This window comes from Hemicordylus capensis, chromosome 6, assembly GCF_027244095.1.
Source record: "Hemicordylus capensis ecotype Gifberg chromosome 6, rHemCap1.1.pri, whole genome shotgun sequence".
NCBI classification, from domain to species: Eukaryota; Metazoa; Chordata; class Lepidosauria; order Squamata; family Cordylidae; genus Hemicordylus; species Hemicordylus capensis.
In genome coordinates, this window is record NC_069662.1 from 49359428 (window position 1) to 49379852 (window position 20425).

Genomic DNA, 20425 nt, shown 5'->3' on the forward strand with positions numbered 1-20425 from the left:
GGTGTGTGGTTTGGGGTGGCCCAAATTTTATTTTTGAGGTGTGGTGGCATGAAAACATCGTTCCTTATTCTTCAGATTGTTCATGCAGTTTTGCCTCTATGACACCATGCATACAGTTGTAAAGAAGAGAAAGTAAAGTGACAAATACATGAGAGTGAGAAAAGAACATGCTTGTCAACCCTTGATTACTTAATGCAGTCTTGTTAGTTGCTCAGTCTACGATTAATCCCATGGGGTGAGGCAAAAGCCAAGGCAGCAAGAAATCTCCTTGGGTGGGTCCTGCAGTCACGTTTTGACCCCTCCCTGCTCCCCAGCCATACCATCTTGCCCATAAACCCCAGTTTCCCTTCCCTTACCCAGTCATAGCTTTCTACCCATTAGCAAGCTGTTCCATGCACATGCACCTTCTCTGAGTAGCAGGCTCAGAACATAGCATGCAGTCTAAATAGCTTAGTGCAAAATGAGAATAATCAGCAAGCATTTCACTGATTTAAAGGACTAGATCTGTGATTAATTTGAACTAGCTGACCTGGCGCAGAGAATCCACACCCCTAGTTCTCCCTGTCTCCCCCTCCCCCCATCCCTTCAGCGTTCTCCCTCCCCTTCAGCCCCAGTTCGTCTCCCCCCACCTCCCTTCAGCCCCAGCCACCACTTCCTCTCGGCAGCTGCTTCCTCTCGCTGGGTGGCGCTTTCTCTGGCTGCTGCTTTCTCTCTCTGGGTGGTGCTTCCTCTTCCTACCTTGCGGCACCACTTCATTTCACTGGCCACTCGCCTTCCTCTCCCCCTCCCCTTACTTGCGAAATCCCACGATATCTGCCACACAGGGGATTAGCCACAGATATGTCTTAGTAAATTATATATAGAGATAGAGCCTCCTTGAAACTATGTAAGAGCAGTCCTGCAGTCCCCATATGAACCCCAGCACAGCAGATAAGCCCTTGCTGCACCTACCATATAAAAAAATACTAAACATGGGGCGAAATGGAGCCTTCATATATTATGGAAACAGAGTCTTTTTAGCAATAAGTTGGGCTATTTCTCCTCTAGAGGTTGAATCATAGGAGAAAGGGAGGGGGACGCTTAATGAAATCCACAAGCCCCATCCCTGACTTCCCTTTTTTAGCCAAATGATAGCCCCCTTGTAGTATTCTATAAACAGTAGGGAAGGGGGCCAAGATCCCCTCCCCCCCATAATTTGAGCACTATCACTCTCCTCCTTAGCCTGAAGGGGAGGTCAAATGTCTTAAGAGAGCTGGGTTGAATACAGTAAGCTGCATAATAGGTTGTTATCAACTCTCACATCCAACATCACAGGCCAGGTCTCCACTGGAAAGGGCTGGCTCTCCACAAGATGCTCCAGTTTCCCCCACTCTGCACCCTTTTAACCCCACCCCCACAAGCCACAGCACAAACTCCTATATGGGAGTCAACCAGGATGATTCTTTGCAAAGTCTTGCACCCCCACCCCTGCTGCTGGGATGTCCAGTCCCTGGGCTAAATATACCCCAGCAGTTTGCAAATGTAGCAGTATGCTTGTAATTCGAATCCTCAGCAATTGGGCTGAGCCACCTCTTCTGCCCACATAATACCAGGCCCAGGCAACATGGAGACACCCGGCGGCAAAGACTCCAGGCCCGCTTTGGTGAGCACTTGCACCCCCACCCCCAGCCTCCCAGTCCTGAGGAGATCCCCACCAGAAAAGACCCTCTTTTTGTGCCCTGCCAGCCTCCACATTTCTCTCTGTCACTAGCTTGGCCCTCATCCCATGCTTGGGCTTCTGAGCTCAGAATAGACCCTGCTGCTCCTGTCCTCATGGTGTCTTCCATGGCACTATGCTAGAAACCTGCTAACCTGGCATTCCCATCTCCAGCCCTCTCCACTTTCCCCCTAACAAACCCACCTCCTGCCTCCTTACCTGCAGGTATTCTGTAAATATCTCCTTACAATTCAAATGTATCACTGTGGTGGGCACAGTAGGGGTCCCCCCACCCCATGTGTCCTGGTTTCTGGTGTGCCCCAGCTTTATCTGTAATCTTCAACCATACCTTCCAGCTATACCTGTCAAATGGTCAGGCTACTAACCCTTGGTTGTTTTGAAACCAGTTTTAAGTACGTTGACTTCTTCTCAATGTTTAAATTCTGAAAACCGTACAATTTTGAAGCGTTCTGTGTGTGTGTGTGTGTGTGTGTGTAAATGAAATGCCTAAATATACAGAGATGTGTAGGAACTAAATTTTTAAAAAGGAGATTACAGTATGAATAAGAAAATGTGCATTTTAAAATTCAGGTTTGCAGATTTATGTAGTGAGTCGCTTCTAATGAAAGTGACTTTCTCATGCAAATTGTTTTAAACTCCTTACTGTAAAGTGATATGAGTTACTGTTTTCATAAGACCAATGTTGCAGGATCTGTATCCTCTCCCTATCTCTTTATCCACCTTTCCAGTAATTCCTGGTATCTATCTATCTATCTATCTATCTATCTATTGCTTGATCATTAAATTTTTATACCACCTTGCATTAAAACAATCTCAAGGTGGTTTATACAACATTTAAAATAATATAAGACTATAAAACAGTTACACAATACAAATATCAAATTGGAATATAAAAATACAAATCTAATTAAAAGTTTAAAAAACATACACAATAGGACCATAAAGTACAGAGCGGCAGCAACAAAAACACCCATATAAAAGCCTGGATAAAAAGCCAAGATTTCAATTGCTTTCTAAAAACTGTGATGGAAACTGAGGAGCGGATCAGTGTGGATCAATTACTCTTTAATGTGCTTTTAACATTCTTATTACATTTGTGGATAAAAGGGTGGACTTTTTTTCTTCAATGTTTTTTGGCATTTTGTATTTTGTGTACACTTCCCCCCATTCCCCCCCTCCCTTCCCTCCACCCGCCCTGCCCCAACCCTGAGCCCAACCTTCCCTTCTCTAGCCAGCCTTTGCGCTCTGCCCGGGCTGGGGGAAGATGGGAAAAGAAAGGAGAGATGGCTGGGGGGGGGGCGGGGAGAGAAGAAGAAGGGGAGAAGCAGAGGAAGGAGAGAAGGAGATACACACTGTTGCACCAATAGACCAAAGGATGTTTGGGGTTGTTTTTTGTTTGTGTTCTTTAATTATTCTAAGAATAGTTCAGTAAAGTTGTCCCAGATTTCTGACTATTTATGCAGTTTATTTACTTTTATGTGGGCCCATTTTTCATGTGCTGCTAACTCGAGCGAGCCATGCACCCATTCCTCACTCCTATTAGGAGTGGGAGATTTCCATAGCCGCAATATTAATCTCTTGGCTACCACTAAGCTTCTCCATAGCCATTGTTTAGGACCTGATTTTAGTCCCCACTCAGTTGGGATATACCCCAGTACTGCATCCAGATTTGTCAGTGCAAGGGATGAATCCATCACCAAATTAATATGCGTAATAACCTCCCTCCAGAATCCTTGCACTATGGGAATCTCACTATGGGATTGCAGAATCGCAGAATGTATGTGTTAAGTTGGCATGGGGATTATTGCATCTCCAGCAATTACTATTTGAGGCCATTTTTAATCGTTTAAGGTATAGAGGGGTCCAATATGCCCTAAAAATAATCTTCTGTTGGATAAGGTACAATTTAAGATCCGTTGAGCTACATTTAATACTACCTAAAGTATCTTGCCATTGCGCTGGCAACAGTTTATGTGTAAGTTCCAGATTCCATTTGTCATTTTGTATATCCAAGCCAGGGTCCATATCTCCATGCACAAAGGCATACAGATATTTATTTAGTTTTGAAAGAGGGGACATCTTAATGGCATGCACTAATATATATGGAGTTTCTGGTGCCACCAGTGCATCTCTGGTAAAAGAAATGCAAGGGTAGTTGACAATAAGGGAGGCGAAAAGAGAATTTGAGGAACATTTAGCTAAAAGCATCAAGGGGAATAACAAAAACTTCTTTAAATACATCATATGCAGGAAACCTGCCAGGGAGGCAGTTGGACCATTAGACAGTGAAGGAGTGAAAGGGATTATTAAGGAGGATCTGGAGGTTGCAGAGAAGCTAAATGAGTTCTTTGTGTCCATCTTCATGGCAGAGGATACTGAGTATATACCTGTTCTTGAACCAGACTTTTCAGTGATGGAGGCTAATGAACTGAGTCAGATAGAAGTGACAAGAGATAATGTTCTAAACTGTCTGGAAAAACTGAAAACTAGCAAATTGCCAGGGCCGGATGGCATCCATCCAAGAGTCCTCAAAGAACTCAAATGTGAAATTGCCGACCTCCTTACTAAAATATATAACTTATCCCTGCAATCAAGCTCTGTACTGGAGGACTGGAAAGTAGCAAATGTAACACTGATTTTCAAAAAGGGATCCAGGGACGATGTGGGAAATTACAGGCAGGTAGCTTAACATCTGTTCCAGGTAAATTGATGGAAAGCATCCTCAAGAATAAAATTGTAAAGCACATAGAAGAACAGGCCCTGCTGGGGGAGAACCAGCATGGCTTCCGCAAAGGCAAATCTTGCCTCACAAACCTTTTGGAGTTTTTTGAGAGAGTCAACAAGTGTGTGGATCAAGGTGATCCAGTTGACATAGTATACTTGGACTTCCAAAAAGCTTTCAAAAAAGTTCCTCATCAAAGACTCCTGAGGAAACTTAGCAGGCATGGGATAAGGGGACAAGTACATGTGTAGATTGCTAACTGGTTGAAGGACAAGAAACAGAGGGTAAGTATAAATGGAGAGTTTTCACAATGGAGGGAAGTAAGAAGTGGGGTCCCCCAGGAATCTGTACTAGGACTGGTGCTTTTTAATTTATTCATAAATGATCTAGAAGTAGGGGTAAGCAGCGAGGTTGCCAAATTTGCAGATGATACCAAACTCCTTTGGGTGTGAAATCCACAATGGATTGTGAGGAGCTCCAAAAGGATCTCTCCAAACTGGGGGAGTGGGCAACAAAATGGCAAATGCGGTTCAGTGTTGGCAAGTGTAAAGTGATACACATTGGGATGAAAACCCCCAACTTCAAGTATACGTTGATGGGATCTGAGCTGTTGGTGACTGACCAGGAGTGGGGTCTTGGCATCATGGTGAACAGCTCGTTGAAAGTGTTGAGTCAATGTGTGGCAGCTGTGAAAAAGGCCAATTCTATGCTAGGGATCATTAGGAAGGGGATTAAAAATAAAACTGCTAATATAATAATGCCCTTATACAAAACTATGGTGTGGACACACCTGGAGTACTGCTTACAATTCTGGTCACCACATCTAAAAAAGGACATTGTAGAAATGGAAAAGGTGCAGAAGAGGGCAACCGAGATGATCAGGGGCCTAGAACACTTTTCTTATAAGGCAAGCCTACAACACCTGAGGTTATTTAGTTTAGAAAAAAGACGACTGTGGGGAGACATGACAGAGGTCTATAAAATCATGCGTGGTGTGGAGAAGGTGGATAGAGAGAAATTCTTCTCCCTCTCACATAACACTAGAACCAGGGGTCATCCCATGTAATTGATTGCCAGGAAATTTAGGACCAACAAAAGGTACTTTTTCACACAACGCTTAATCAACTTGTGGATTTCTCTGCCACAAGATGTGGTGACAGACAACAAGTGGATAGCTTTAAGAGGGGTTTGGATAACTTCATGGAGGAGAGGTCTATCAATGGCTACTTGTCGGAGGGCTATAGGCTACCTCCAGCCTAAAAGGCAGGATGCCTCTGAGTACCAGTTGCAGGGGAGTAACAGCAGGAGAGAGGGCATGCCCTTAAATCCTGGCCTGTAGGCTTGCAGCGGCATCTGGTGGGCCACTGTGTGAAGCAGGATGCTGGACTAGGTGGGCCTTGAGCCTGATCCAGCAGGGCTGTTCTTATGCATCAGGTCCGAATTGAGCAGATATATATGTTTTAATTGCCTATACTGCCAGGCACTGGCTGGGGGTAAATAGAACTCCTCTTGCAGGGAGGCAAAGGGCTTGCAGTTATCCTCCTCATTTATCGACTGTGATAGCCAACTGATTCCTTTTTCCACCCAGTGCTTCCATATAATTGGCTGTTCACCTATCAAAATATGCAGGTTTCCCCACAGTGTCATTTCCATATGGGCGTAGGGGTCAAAGTTTAGTTGTCTTGCCACTTCCTTCCAGGCATGTCAGGTTGCTTGTATTGTAGGAGAGTGGTAATGGGAGTGTTTAAGATAACTGGAGCCCAATGCTTCCCACCCACACTCCTTTCTTGATAGTGTTGGTAGTTTTGAATCCGTATTAGCAACTATGAGTACGGAGCCGGGTGCGGGTGGTGGTAGTGATATCTCCAGCTTTATTTATCTTGGAATAAAAAGGTGTGATCCTGCCTTTAGCGTCAGCCCTCAGCTCTTTATATCCTTTCTGCACACATCACAGTTCCTCTTGCTGCCTCACTCTTTTCTGCAGCTTTCGACCAAACGACAAAGCATAGTAGAATTCTGAAAGTGACACTGTTGTTTTCTCCCAATCCACTGCCAGGGCTCCCTTTGACCCACAGGTAGGTCTGCCCAGAGTTTGATGCTCATTCTTTTCCTAAAGAGCAAAGCGGGATGGGTGTTGAATTATAGGGGCTGCTCCTCTTGCTGCCTCTTCTGTTCCCAGAACCTTGGGGCCAATGAGTTTGGACTGGCTTAAGAGATGGAGTTGGGGATGCTATAGTACTCACCCCTTTTATTTATTTATTTATTTATTTATTTATTTATTTATTACATTTATATCCCACTCTTCCTCCAAGGAGCCCAGAGCGGTGTACTACATACTTGAGTTTCTCCTCACAACAACCCTGTGAACTAGGTTAGGCTGAGAGAGAAGTAACTGGCCCAGAGTCACCCAGCTAGTATCATGGCTGAATGGGGATTTGAACTCGGGTCTCCCTAGTCCTAGTCCAGCACTCTAACCACTACACCACGCTGACTCCTTTGCCTTTTGGGGTGCTGTGTGGCAGTTTTCATGTGTGAGTCTTAGTAGGAATTTCTTTTAATCTGTCGGTTAGGAAAGGACACTAATGACAATGGGGCATTCAGCGTTTCTTTGACAATTTGTCCTATATTAACAATATTCACACATGGCATAAATAATGTGAGAGGAGCGCAAAGGTTTTTTTAGTTTTGCATGTGAAACTGATCCAAGATTATTCAGTTTTTTAAAACCTCACTATTTAAGAGCTCTGCACTTAGCATAAATTATGAAAATTAGTAAGCTCTGCTTGGGTTGCAAATGTTTGTGTTCTTGTATTTAATTGCAAAATGTTGCAAGCAGAGTAGTGGAATGAACTGGAGAGTAGAGTGAATTGGAAGATTATATGATTGTGTTGGAGCACATCGATTTGGAAAGTGGGCCATTGGAGGACACGAATCTGCATGCAGTGGTGGTCAGAGTATTGAATTTGGAAGTTGAAAGTCCATGTTCCAATTCCATGTTTTAATTCCAATCCAGCCATGAAGCTAAAAAGCTGACTTTGGAGAAGTCACACTCTCTCACACTGTGAGGAGAAAATAAATGTGAGTGCATGTACTGTAATTTGCCTTGAACCCTCAAGACAGGATGGGAAATAAATATGTAAGTTAAAGTATGCAGATGTTTTGGAAAGGAAAGGCAGTTTTGAACAAACAGACATAAATTAACCATTTTGACACTAAGTTCTGAAAGAACTATATCAGTACAAAATAGAGTTGTGGGACTACCTGATACTTCGCCACAAAATCCTTGTGCCTGTCTTTCTTCAGTGCATTATTACCAACCCAATTTTTGTGCACTTGATCAGGTTCCCTTGTTATGTCTGAATGCAGAGTGCTCAGTTTCTGCCAGCATGGACAGAGGTCTTATAAAATAGATGCTTCTCACCTCAAGGCCACGAGAGTACTACTCAGATCCCCAGTGGGGTTTTTAACTTTTTTGCGGCCCCTCCCTTAATATTTTAATGCCTTTCCCCCCTCTGCAAGTATGGGATCTAGAATCTTATTCCATTTTTGTTAAGCGGTGATCCTCAGGGCTCTGGGGCATGTGCTGGTTTGCCTGATGGCTGTGGGAATCTTCAGTTTACAATTCAGCACCTATGACCTCATGCATGTTTCAACTCAGTGCTTATCATCCAGAAAACCACAAGCATACCAGGTTGCCACTGTTTGTTTTGGAAAACCAAAGACCCAAAACATGGTTCATGTGAACAACATGCCCTTTTGTCATGGAAAGCAAGCTACGGACCTATATGTCCCAAAATATTTCCACCACAGGATGTATGCCCCCTCCTTATTTCTAAGTTGTCTTCTTAAACAGTAAAGCCACCCACCCATACATACTTACACATACGCACATACAGGCACCCAACTGGGCCACACACCAGCTTTGCTAATAAGTGACACATAAATGAATAAGCCAATTGCATCTCAGAGGCACGTCATCAGCTCTTGGCTCTTTCCAACTCCGTTCTGAAGATCTAACGCACTGGAGGCTAGGAAGCCGCTGAGCCGGCAAACATCTCCTCCAGGATTCCCTCTGTTCTCTGCCTCTGAAAGTGGGGCCGGACAGCCCTTTGTTTTGCCATCCTTTGCTCTCCAGGATTTACAGCCTCTGTGCTTCTGCAAGCAGTGAGCCCTGGCTCCCCTTGCCCACTGGTGCTTCCTTTGAGCTCATTTTTGCCTCAGCTGGAGGTGTGTGTGTGTATGGAGGGGGGGTGCTAACAGGTGTGTCGTACCTGGCTTGGCTGCCCTCTGCCAAGATGTATCTGTATGAGCTGGATGATGAAGATTCAGAGGCGGTGAGTATTACTTTGTGGCTGATTTAGGGTATCTTGTTGCACTACCTATGACTGCCTGTTTGCTAGCTCATCACTGAGGAACTCCATTCTTCCTGCCCTCCCCACTGCTTGCAATTTCACTGCTTGCAATTTCCTTATAGTTTGCATCCATCTTTGGGGCCAAGCCCCTATTCTGGTTCTGTTTTCCTCTCCTATCAATCTGACTCTTCCTCTCAGCCCCTCTTGTTTCTCAGGCATGTGATCACCCCCTAGATAAATCAGACGCTTCTGAGAAAAAGGGATCATGTGCCTCTTCCTCCCTCCAAACACTTCAAGGTGGGGCAGGGGAGATGCTAGCCCTAAGAGAACCAATCTCATGAGGGGGTTAATCAGCACTTTGGGACCATCACCACTGTTCCTGCCCATCTCCATCACTCTGCGTTGTGAGGCTGCTTTTGGCCCCATCTTTTCATGAAGGCACCTGATACTGAGTCAGACTATTGGTCCATTCAGCCCAGTATTGCCTACTCTGACTGGCAGCAGCTCTCCAAGGATGTAGATAGGGCTCTTTCCAGCACTAATGGAGACCCTTTCATCGCAAGCTGTGAGTGATTGTACCGGGGACTTCTGTATGCAAAGCATACGTTACCACTGAGCTGTGGCCCTTCCTCAAATATCCTCTTTGTCAGAAAAATCAGGAAAAGGTTCTGTAGCATCTTTGACTGTTTGCTACTGGTTTCAGTCCAGGGTGATGTCTTACCTGGCACAACCACCTCCAAATTGCTAGAGGTGCTGGTCTTGCCTCCTGAAACTCCATCATTTATGTACAGGGTAGGTAGGAATTTGTATTCTTTGTGGTGGATGAAGCTGTCCCAACCCCAACCTTTCCTTAACTCCTCGTGTTGGAGGCCATCATTCTGAGGTTGTCATACTAATATCCATCTGACACGCACCCCCTTTCCAGGTCTGGATCTTGTGTGTTTTACACTGACTGGCTCACAGACTTTCTCTCTGAGTTCATCAAAGCTGGTTCATTTCTCTTTCTCTTCTGGTTCATCAAAGCTGCCTACCACCATTTTGACTTTCCCTTTGGAGTAAAATTGGAGGGTGGAAGCTTATGTGTGAGCATTGGGGGGGGGGGGGAGGCACAGAGAGAGGTGAAAAGCAAGCTGCTACTTTTGCTCAGCGTCGCCCACTGCTGGCTGGGTTTGGACTAGTGAGGCACTGCTTTTAGGTTGGTCCCATTTACCCCTGGCTGTTATTGCCCAGTGCTTGTCCAGTTGCAGGCGCCTCCTTTCCATGTGCTGCGGTTCTCCTTCCTGATTCTTTCCCGGTCTCTCTTGCCGTTTAGAACAATGGCATGGAAAGTGTTTCTTTCTTTGGATCTTTGCTCAGCCTTCTCAATAGCAGCAATAGGTTTGGGGAGAGCTGCAGCATGCCTTCCTGGCTTTGCCTTCCTTTTATGTTGAGAATCGGGTTTGATGAGAACTGCTTTGCTTTTGCACATTTCACAGCTAGGAGGCATAGAGATCCCATAGCAACTAATTAGTGGCTTAGTTAATGGGTTGCATTCCCCTGGATCTAGACACATATTTAAAAAGCAGTCGGCTTCGGGTGGAGAGATCTTGCTTGATTTCCGTTTAATCCTGAGAAGTTGTCTGCATCAAATGGGGCTAAAGATGAGCTCCCGCCCCACCTGCAACATTGACTGGCAGGTGCCTGTGAGGCTCTGGCTCCCCTGCTGGTGGGCTTCAGCTCAGCTTTTGCAACGAGCCTAGCTTCTCCTACTAGCCCTGTAGGTGGGCTGCTAATTAACTGTGACATTTCAGCCCCTCACTCTCACCCCAGTCAAGGAACAGGTAGGGGACTTAGTCTCTCTTGGAGCCTTAGCAAGCTATCCATCAGCAGGCAGACATTTTGGGGGGAGGAGATATGAAGTCGAATCAAGTAGTGGCCAGTTACAGATCAATAGAAAACCTGGCAACTCTACCATCGGGCAATTTTTATGGGTTTGTTAAGAAGGAAGATTATAACTTTGGCCGCTACAAGTAAACACTGCACAGACTCTGTGTGTATTCCGTGGTTATGAAAAGATCTGAGTGTACTGGCTGTGTCACCTTGGCTAAGAATATGGCAACAATGGAAAATTACCTGTTTTGCTAAACTAAAATTGCAATCTAAGGTGCTCTTCTTGAAAATAAGGTTCATCTGGCCTTGCTTAAGACTGGGTAGTAGAGAAGCAAGAATACAATTGGGTCGTTTTATGATAAGAGGCCGTTCTTTTACTTCTCTCTGAGGCTGAGGTGTGGGTGGGGGTATCATGATAATTAGCACGGTTTTACTGATACAGAACTGTGTGTGGAAATAATTTTGTGGAATTTACTGCAATGTGATATACACATAAGAGCCAGTGTGGTGTAGTGGTTAGAGTCCTGGACTAGGACCAGGGAGACCCGAGTTCAAATCCTCATTCAGCCATAAAACTAGCTGGGTGACTCTGGGCCAGTCACTTCTCTCTCAGCCTAACCTACTTCACAGGGTTGTTGTGAGGAGAAACATAAGTATGTAGTACACTGCTCTGGGCTCCTTGGAGGAAGAGCGGGATATAAAATGTAAATTAATAATAATAATAATAATAATAATAATAATAATAATAATAGTTTCAAAGTGTTTCTTACTTTGAGGGGGCGGGTGCTGCCAGAACCTAAGGGGTATACTCGTGGGTCAAATGGGCCGTAACCCAAAATTTGGCTTAAAATAAGCCAAATCTGCCAACAGACAGGTACTTTTCTTATAAGAAGGTTCAAATTCTGCCATAGAAATACCAGCCTTAGCAAAATGTGGTATGCCTGAGGCTGTAAGCCCTTACTGGATAATGCTTGTGACATGGCTGGCAGTAGGTGACTGTTCCCTAGCCCACTGTTTGTCCAATGGCTTCTTGTGAACTTGACAAAGTTTGATTTGATTTTTAAAAAAACCTGTGGCTGGTATACTGCACAAGGCCAGTATGTTAGCTCAGTAGTGGGGGGGGGGATGCGCGCGCGTGTTTATAAATATATATATATGCAAACACAAAATATATGCAAATAGTTGTGCATGGGTAAGCCCACTGGAAATCATGGGCTTACACTTGGGTAACATCTATGCAACTTGTATGCACTCTGCTTTAGGTATGTTAGTCCCTGAGTCCAAGTGCTTCTCCCTGCACTTACAATACCATTCTGGCATGGGAGTGCTTGTATAACTAGAAGCCACCCTGGCTGGTTCGAACGTTATCAGACCTGTGTTTGGGCTCTTCCTGCTCTCTTACGCTTACTAGGCCACCATGCGGCAGTAAATCTTAGAAAATGCACTGCCTTTAAGCCTTAAGGGCTCAGACTGGCCCAGTGGGCAGCAGGGCATTTTCCCGGTGTGCCTTCCAACGGGTGCGCCCTGCCGCACTCACTGGGCTCTCTGCATGCCAGCTGCCCGGCTCTCCTTTCCCCCTCTCCCTGTCCAGAGAGCCCCACTTTCTCTCCTTCCGATTGGTCATGAGAAGCAGGCTCGGACTGCCCTACAGGGCAACAGGGCATATTCCCGGTGCGCCATCCCCGCCCCTCCCCACCCGGTACACCCCACCCCTTGCACCTCGACTCTCACCCTTAATTACCCATTCTGCACAAAACCCGGCACCCTCCCCACATACATTCCACTGCCCCCTCAGTGCCCCCAGTCCGGCCCTTCCACATACTACTACGAATATTTTATATACCACTCTTCAACCAATGTTCTCAAAGCAGTTTACGTAGAAAAATAAACAATACATAAAGAAGATAAGATAGAAACCTTCAGTGCCAAAAAGCCGCCTCACGAGTAGACATTCAAACGCCTCTGAACTAATTCCTCTAAATGAGCCCTTGTCTTAAAGAGTTCTCCATACAGTTTTGTTTTACTTCACATTTGATAGAAAGTTTTGATGCCCATCTTTGCATCTTTCACCTGAAGGGGACTTTTGTCCCCAGTTGTCACTTGTTTCTGCTACATCTAGCTGGCAATTTCCCACACTCCTTGGCTGACACAGAACAAAGCACTAAAAGCCAAGCAAGTAAACAAGGTGCCTTTTTTTTTTTTTTTTTTTGGACTGAGACCTTCAAATATCTTATGTCTTAAACTGCAAGGCAATGTCATATGGAAAGAGTAATATGCATGCATCTGTTTCCCAGGGCAAATATGTAGGACAAACATCTTATGGAAGCAGATTGGATGTCACAGCAGGTCTTCTCATGAAAACAGACACTCCTGCGTTACATTTTCTCACCTCTTATGACAGAGCCGTACGTTCAATGTTCTGTACCACTGATAAAGCCCAGCAGCTTCTTCTTGGTATGAGCGTCTAGAACTAGTTGCGTGATATCCTCGTAGCCACTGGCCCAGATGCCTGTAACAGAAACATGTCGCTTCTAGAAATGAAGGCAAGCCTCTACTGCTGCAGTGGGAAAACTGTGCATACAGCCACCATTGTGCTGAGCTGTGTTTGCACAAGACTGTGCGCCATGCCGACTGCACATGTGGCTTTCGCACTCCTTTTACAGAAAGGAGAGAGAACCCTGTGCACAGGGCCTGTAGCCATGCTCTGTGCTGAAGACTAGATGAGTGTTAGGAAGATAATGGTCCTGGGAGTGGTTTCCCAGGCTTGGGCATTTTCAGACAGCAGCCTTTACTACAGATTTACTGCGAAGCTTTACCACGAGTTCGAAGTTGCCAAAAAAACCCCAAAAAAACCCCCTGACACAAAATGTGGATTTTTTTTACCCTGGATAAAAGAACATAAGAACAGCCCTGCTGGATCAGGCCCAAGGCCCATCTCGTCCAGCATCCTGTTTCACACAGTGGCCCACCAGATGCCACTGGAAGCCCACAGCAGGAGTTGAGGGCATGCCCACTCTCCTGCTGTTACTCCCCTGCAACTGATACTCAGAGGCATCCTGCCTTTTAGGCTGGAGGTGGCCTATAGCCCTCCGACTAGTAGCCGTTGATAGACCTCTCCTCCATGAAGTTATCCAAGCCCCTCTTAAAGTCATCCAGGTTGTTGGCTGTCACCACATCTCATGGCAGAGAATTCCACAAGTTGATTATGCGTTGTGTGAAAAAATACTTCCATTTGCTAGTCCTAAATTTCCTAGCAATAAATTGGGCTACACTCTAACACACAATGAAAAACACAAGTTGTGTGTGAAGTGCTCCCCGATTGTTTGCAGGGACTTCGGAGTAAATCTGGCCATATGTGAACACAAACCTCCATTCCGGAGGAGATGCAAATGAAAAGGTGGGTGTGAAAAACCTCCAGGCTAGTTATTTGAGAGGTTGTAACATCCTGCTATCACATACCGTAATCATCTCTGGTAAATGGTCAAAGAGGCACCATTTAAAGTGACAACTCTCTTGTATTTAGCAGGGAGAGAGCAACTATCCCTGTTCATCCCCAGGATAGCATCCCTCTAGTCAGTGGCTGATGCTGGTGTGTTGTGTGTTGTGTGTTATGTGTGTGTGTGTGTGTGTGTGTGTTTAAGTTTGTGAACCTTTTAAGCTCAGGGAATCACCTTCTCATTCCTTTTGCTATGTAAACCACTTTGAGAACTTTGTTGTTGTTGAAAAGTGATGTATAAATATGCTTAATGATAATAACAATGAATTGGCTGAACATCTCTGGTGGCTTGGTCCGGGAACTGGGCAGTTTGCACTCCAGCTTCTGTGAGGGAAGAGAAGGGTTGCCAGTTTGGTTGGGATTAAAACCTCACACAGTGAGAGGCTGAGGGCTGGAAAGAGGTCCTATGTCATAGGGAAGCCAAGAGATAGGAAGCCCAGAGGCTAGGAGGCTGAAGAAAGTGTGTAGAGTAGGCAATGGGCTGAGAAAACGAAACCTAAAGGAAAGGAAAGTGAAGGATGAAGCTTGAGAAAAAGAGCAAAACGCTGCAAATTGAAGCACAAGAGATGGAAAGGGAGGTCCCCAAGTAACTTCACAGCACTTAGATCAGGAGGGATTGTTCATTTGGACTCCACATTGGCCTTTGGCTCATTAGGGCTGCTTCATACAGTTACTGCACAAAGACTTCAGTCTCCCAATATGGATACATATTTCAGGGAATTATGGCCAATCAGGTTTCTGTGGTTCTCATTCGAAGATCCCTTAAGGGAGACTGCTCTATTAGTCAACAAAGGGGTGGGTGGGTAAGTGGGTGTGTGTAAATCACAAGCTTTCATCATTATGGTGAATCTTACAAGATCAAACTAAATGATATACCTATGGCACTAATAGCATGCATGGGCCCTGCAATCAGGATCAGGCCTCCTGCTGCTGCTATTTGCCCTAGTAGAAAAGCTCCTATTAGCGCCAGTAAGAGCTTTTCTCCTGGGACAAATAACTGCTACGGAGGGCGGGGAGAATCCAGATTTGGACTACAATAGGGGTAAAGGGTTAAAGCCTCCACCATGGGCCTGATCCAGAATGGGAACCCACCACATCCTATTTATGTTAGAAAAATCAAACACACAGGTGACAATCGTGAAATAGGCGTATTGTTTAGTTTAGCCCTGAGTCATGAAAACAGCTGCTCAGTTGCTCTTTTTAGTGTAATTAAGAGCAGCGTCAGATGCTACTGGAAGCAGATGTACAAGTGGTCAAAGATGTACAAGTGGTCAAAGCATCTGACTTTGCAGAGCTTCTTCGTAAAGTCTGGAGAGTGAATCTTGTGCGTTGGATGTGCATTGGCCAGTCTGTGAAGACAATACTGAGCTAGATAGACCAATGGTCTGACTCAGTATATGGCAGCTTCCTATGTTCCGATGTTCTGGCTCAGAGGCAGCTTTTGCCTGTTTTCCTTTGGGCATTCTCAAGAAGTGCTGCCAGTCAGGTGTGCAAGGCATCCAACCAGTGACACTCCCTGTGGTGTCCAAAGCTACCATACATTTTCAGACTCTGGTATTGCACTGATTGGATGGGATTGATGGGGGTTGGCCTTGGTTTTTTGGTCCAGTCAAGATACGCTCTTGGGAGGGGGCAGGTCAAGCAGGAGTCCAAGACACTCCCATGGAAACTGACTACACCTCCTGTGGCAGGTCTGCCGTGAGTGCTGCAAAGCGTCCTGTTAGGGTTGTTAGTGGGGAGTAAGAGTCAGAATTCCTGGGTTCTGCTTGTTGCTCTGGTGTGTGTCCTATAGGCAAGGAGCAATCACCAGTCTTATAGCAGGACAGATGATGTTGGCACTTTGTAGTTTTATAGCAGCAGATGGGATTCCCTTCCGGCACTGTCTTGGTGCCTCTGCTTATGCTGCTCAGGAATAGCACAGTAAGCCAGGATGGAGTAGATGCCACCACAGACAGGCAGGCGAGGAGTGTTGGGTCAGACAGAATTTATACCTGCCTGGATTCCCAAAGGGCTTTATCTGGAGGCCACAAGAGGCCTTGGTTGAGAGAGCCCCTTAGCTGATTTGACCCTGTATGGTCCCCTCTCTCACCTCTCTTCTCTCCTCCTCTCACCTCTCCTCAGGGTTCTGCCGAGTCCTATACCAGTCGCCCATCTGACTCAGATGTGTCACTGGAAGAAGACCGTGAAGCTCTGCATAAGGAAGCAGAACGTCAAGCCCTGGCACAGCTGGAGAAAGCAAAGGTAACCAGAGGCACCCCAGGGAACTGGGGCTGGGGCTTTCAGAGCACTGCATCCTACAAAAGGCCACCTGTATGTCTGACTTCAGGATGTGAGGCAAGAGCAGGGTCCATTCTGCATCCCTCCAAGGGCTCCAGTGAGTGGGAAGAGAGGACCAGAACTTCCCACCTTATTCAAATTAAATACCTTCTAGAATGTGAGTGAGGAAAGTAGACACTATGTTTTACTTACATTAGGCAATTACTAATGTGATTGTGAGGAAACCGAACAAGCTAGTTGCTTCTGTGGCATCTGCTGGCATAGCCCACAAAATGATTTTGGAATCCTGTCCTTCAGAATCTACAGTTCCTTCCAGTGTTCTTCCAGTGTTCTCTCTAACAGGGATTCCCAGATATTGTTGACTACAACTCCCAGAATCCCCACCTGCAATGGCTTTTGCTTGGGGATTATGGGAGTTGTCATCAACAACATCTGGCAGAGGCGTATCTAGAGAAAATAGCGCCTAGGGCAAGCACTGAAATTGCGCCCCCTGTCCAAACATCTGACACCCATCTTTCAGATAACTTTACCATAATATCAGCTCAAAAATACAAGTCAAGCTCATTAATCTTTTAATATTAAAAAAAAAATTTAGCAGTGGACGTAGCCAGACCAAAAAATGCTGGAAAACTACAAATTTCAGTATGCTGGTGCTCATGAAATACCCAAATACTATGTGGAGGTCTACTTGGAAAACTAAACAGAAGTGCCTGTCTAATTTTCTACTACCTGTATGTGTTGTAGCATCACTATTATATAAGTTTTAAAAATAAATGGAGAATTTGACTTTTCCCAGATACTCTGAAAATAATTAAAGGATATGCAGAGTAAACTGTGTCACTGCTTGGAATATATTCTAGTATTTCAGAAAGACAGTTAAAATGAGAGAAAGAGAGCAAGAAACTCCCAGTGGGCCTTAATACTAAGGATTTCACACTGATTCAAAGACAAACTCACCATTAATAGCCATATTATTAAGACATCACATTTAACTCACTTATCACAAGAAGCAAAGTAAGAGCAAATGAATTCAATCCTAGCTCATAAGCTTCAGCTCAGTATTCACAAGCCCTGATTCTCTGTACATAGTGCCAAACTAAATATGTGTACAGTGACTTATATTATATTAAATGTTTTTTTAAAAAAATGTACTGTACCTGTAGCCCCTTGGGGGGGCTTCCTAAAGGCCGGGGGGGTCTGCAAAGGTTCCCCCTCCCCCCTCTGGGCTCTAGGGCCTCGCAGGAACCATTTGAGCATGTGCGATGGCCATTTTTTAAAATAAATTTTGTTTTTAAAAAATGGCCACTGAAAACAAAGTGGCCACCGTGTATGCTCAAATGGCCTCTGTGAGGCCCTAGGCCATGCCAGGCCTCACAGAGGCCATTTGAGCATGCACGGTGGCCATTTTGTTTTTGGCGGCCATTTAAAAAAAACTTTTTAATTAAAAAAAATGGTGCCCCCTTCAAGTGGTGCCCTGCCTGCCCTACCCTAGATACACCCCTGCATCTGGGAATCCCTGTTAGAGGGAACACTGGTTCCTTCCACTCTTCTCTACACAACTCATTTTCACATTAAGGGCCACATTCACACAAACAGGGACTTCAGATTCACAAGCTCTTAACCCAGTCCTAATCCTATTCTCACTTGAGATAGGTGTTACAGTGAAGAGGGAGCTGGAATATGAACCTCTCCTTAAAAAGGAACCTCTCCTTAAAAAGGAGTGCATCTCCCTACTCTTTACTGAGCCAGCATTGTGTAGTGGTTAGAGTGCTGGACTAGGACCGGGGAGACCCGAGTTCAAATCCCCCTTCAGCCTTGAAACTAGCTGGGTGACTCTGGGCCAGTCACTTCTCTCTCAGCCTAACCTACTTCACAGGGTTGTTGTGAAAGAAAAACTCAAGTATGTAGTACACCGCTCTGGGCTCCTTGGAGGAAGAGCGGGATATAAATGTTAAAAATAAAATAAAATAATAAATAAATAAATAAATACTCTTGAAATACTTGGTCACGTAAAGGGGGCACCTGTCGTCCTGCTTTTTCAGGATTACACTGCACATCTGAGAGAGACTGACTTCTTCTCTTAAAAAAAATAGCCAAGGAGAATTCTGGGCCAGTCACATAACTTCACATAACTTTCCTGAACAGGATCTTCCTGATGTACACATGTTGGCAGTGGTGTCCTGCACATAAGGAGCATATGAACAGTACAAAATTAAGGGTGTGATGCTTTGCCAGGAAAGCTCCTTGTATCAAATCCTCACATCCTTATTAGACAGTGGTGTAGTAAGGGCCTCAGAACAGATGCCCAGTTGCCATGCTGGCAACAACTTTGTAACTGAACTGAAGACCTAAGCCCAGTAGCCATGGTCAGAATTCAAGACAGCTTTCATACAAGAATGTCTTCTTTTTATTCTGAAATCATAGGTAGTTGTGTTAGTCCATTAGAAAAAAATCTAAATGGATCTTGGATTTGGTTAGACCTTTATTAGAACCAACCAAAATATACTGTTTTTGTTGTGAGCAACAAGCTAAAATTAAATCCATGTGACTTCTCCTGCATTCCATTTTAAGATGGTTATAAACTGCAGCCTTTGGGGCTCTTACACCATTCCCAGCTTTTTTCTTCACCACACCCCTTGTGCTTTGCATAACATCCCATCTAATGAAGAGTTCAGGAACACTCAAACAACTGCTCAAGGCTTTGTGTCTTTTAGCTGGATCCTAGTAAAGGTATATTCAGATCAGACGGTCCCTTTTTATACCATTCATCTCTGTGATCCCTCTGCAGTCCTATTTGTGGGTTCTGCATCTGTGCAGAGTAGCTTCAGAGCATTCTGGATCTCCAGCCAAGGAACTGGCGTTTGAGCTTCTTCCTCTCAAGAAGAGATGTGTATTGATCTGCACATATCTCGAGAAACCCAAGGAGAAAAAAGGCACAATGATTTGATTTGCATCAGTTGATTTGAAAGACGTTTCCATTTCACTGTTTCCCCTGCTAACTTGGCACCTTTTAATGTGATGATTCTCTTTATTTAGCAGGGGGAGAGTAACTGGCCCAATCCACCCCCAGCACAGTACCACCAGTGACTGTTGCTGGTGTCTGTCTTATGTTTATTTTTAGATTGTGAGCCCTTTGGGGACAGGGATCCATCTTATTTATTTATTAGTTCTCTGTGTAAACCTCCCTGAGCCATTTTTTGGAAGGGCGGTATAGAAACCAAATAAATAAATAAAATTTCCCCATAGCCCAGATGGTTTCTTCAGTTTGTGAAATCAGTGAGACTTGCTGTGATGGGGTTAGCAGGGAGAGCGGGCTGAACCCGTTCTCCCCACACACAAGCAAAATGCAGCCCTGGGTGACCGGACTTCGGGATTGGAGGCCGCGTGGCCTCCGGAAGTTCCATGCTGGAAAGACCCCCAAGCCGGAGGTCTCCTTGTGTGTTGCTGTGGTGCAGAGCTGCGCCGTGGCAATACACGACCAAAAAACCCGGGTTAGCGGAGCGCTCGCTAGCCTGGTGGTTCCCACGATCCGTGGGAAGTGGACTAAGCTCTCTTAGCCTGCTTTCCACTGATCGTAAGAATACCCTAATTGTCTTTCTTAAAACTGTGTTTCTGGTAATAGCCATTGAGCCTATTCCCATGATCACTAGAAAGCAGGCGAAGAGAGCCTAGCCTGCTCTCTAGTGATCGTTGGGACCACCGGGCTTGCGGACGAGCCTGGTGATTCCACGGCGACTTGCCCGCCTAATTCCCCCTCCCCTTCAACAAGGTTAACGGAGCGAGTGCTTCATTAACCTTGGTTTTTTTATTGTGTGCCACCGTGGTACGTAGTGACACACAAGTAGACCCCCAACCGGGAGGCTACAAGCCTCCTCCCAGCCTCAGGGGTCTCCGCAGAATCCCCCATGCACTTTCAAGGGCATCCTGGGACTTCTGGGGGCCAGGTGGCCCCCTATCCGTGCAGCCCCCGCAGGCTCTGTGATGGAGCCGGT

The 20425-nt window shown here is 45.4% G+C and overlaps 1 protein-coding gene across 7 annotated transcripts in view; it reads left to right on the forward strand.

Annotated features, from left to right (window-relative positions):
* CACNB1 (calcium voltage-gated channel auxiliary subunit beta 1) overlaps positions 1-20425 on the forward strand; it is an 80226-nt gene that overhangs the window by 29049 nt on the left and 30752 nt on the right. For 4 of the 7 annotated variants that reach the window (XM_053263261.1, XM_053263254.1, XM_053263258.1 and 1 more), the window contains exon 3: positions 16278-16397. Coding sequence is in view for 6 of the 7 variants with exons in the window: in XM_053263254.1 (XP_053119229.1) it covers positions 16278-16397 (120 nt within the window). In the remaining variant the exon portion in view is untranslated. Of the gene's footprint in view, positions 1-1570; positions 1643-8478; positions 8774-16277; positions 16398-20425 lie in introns of those variants that run through there. The other 3 variants (XM_053263255.1, XM_053263260.1, XM_053263257.1) reach the window with 2 other exon arrangements.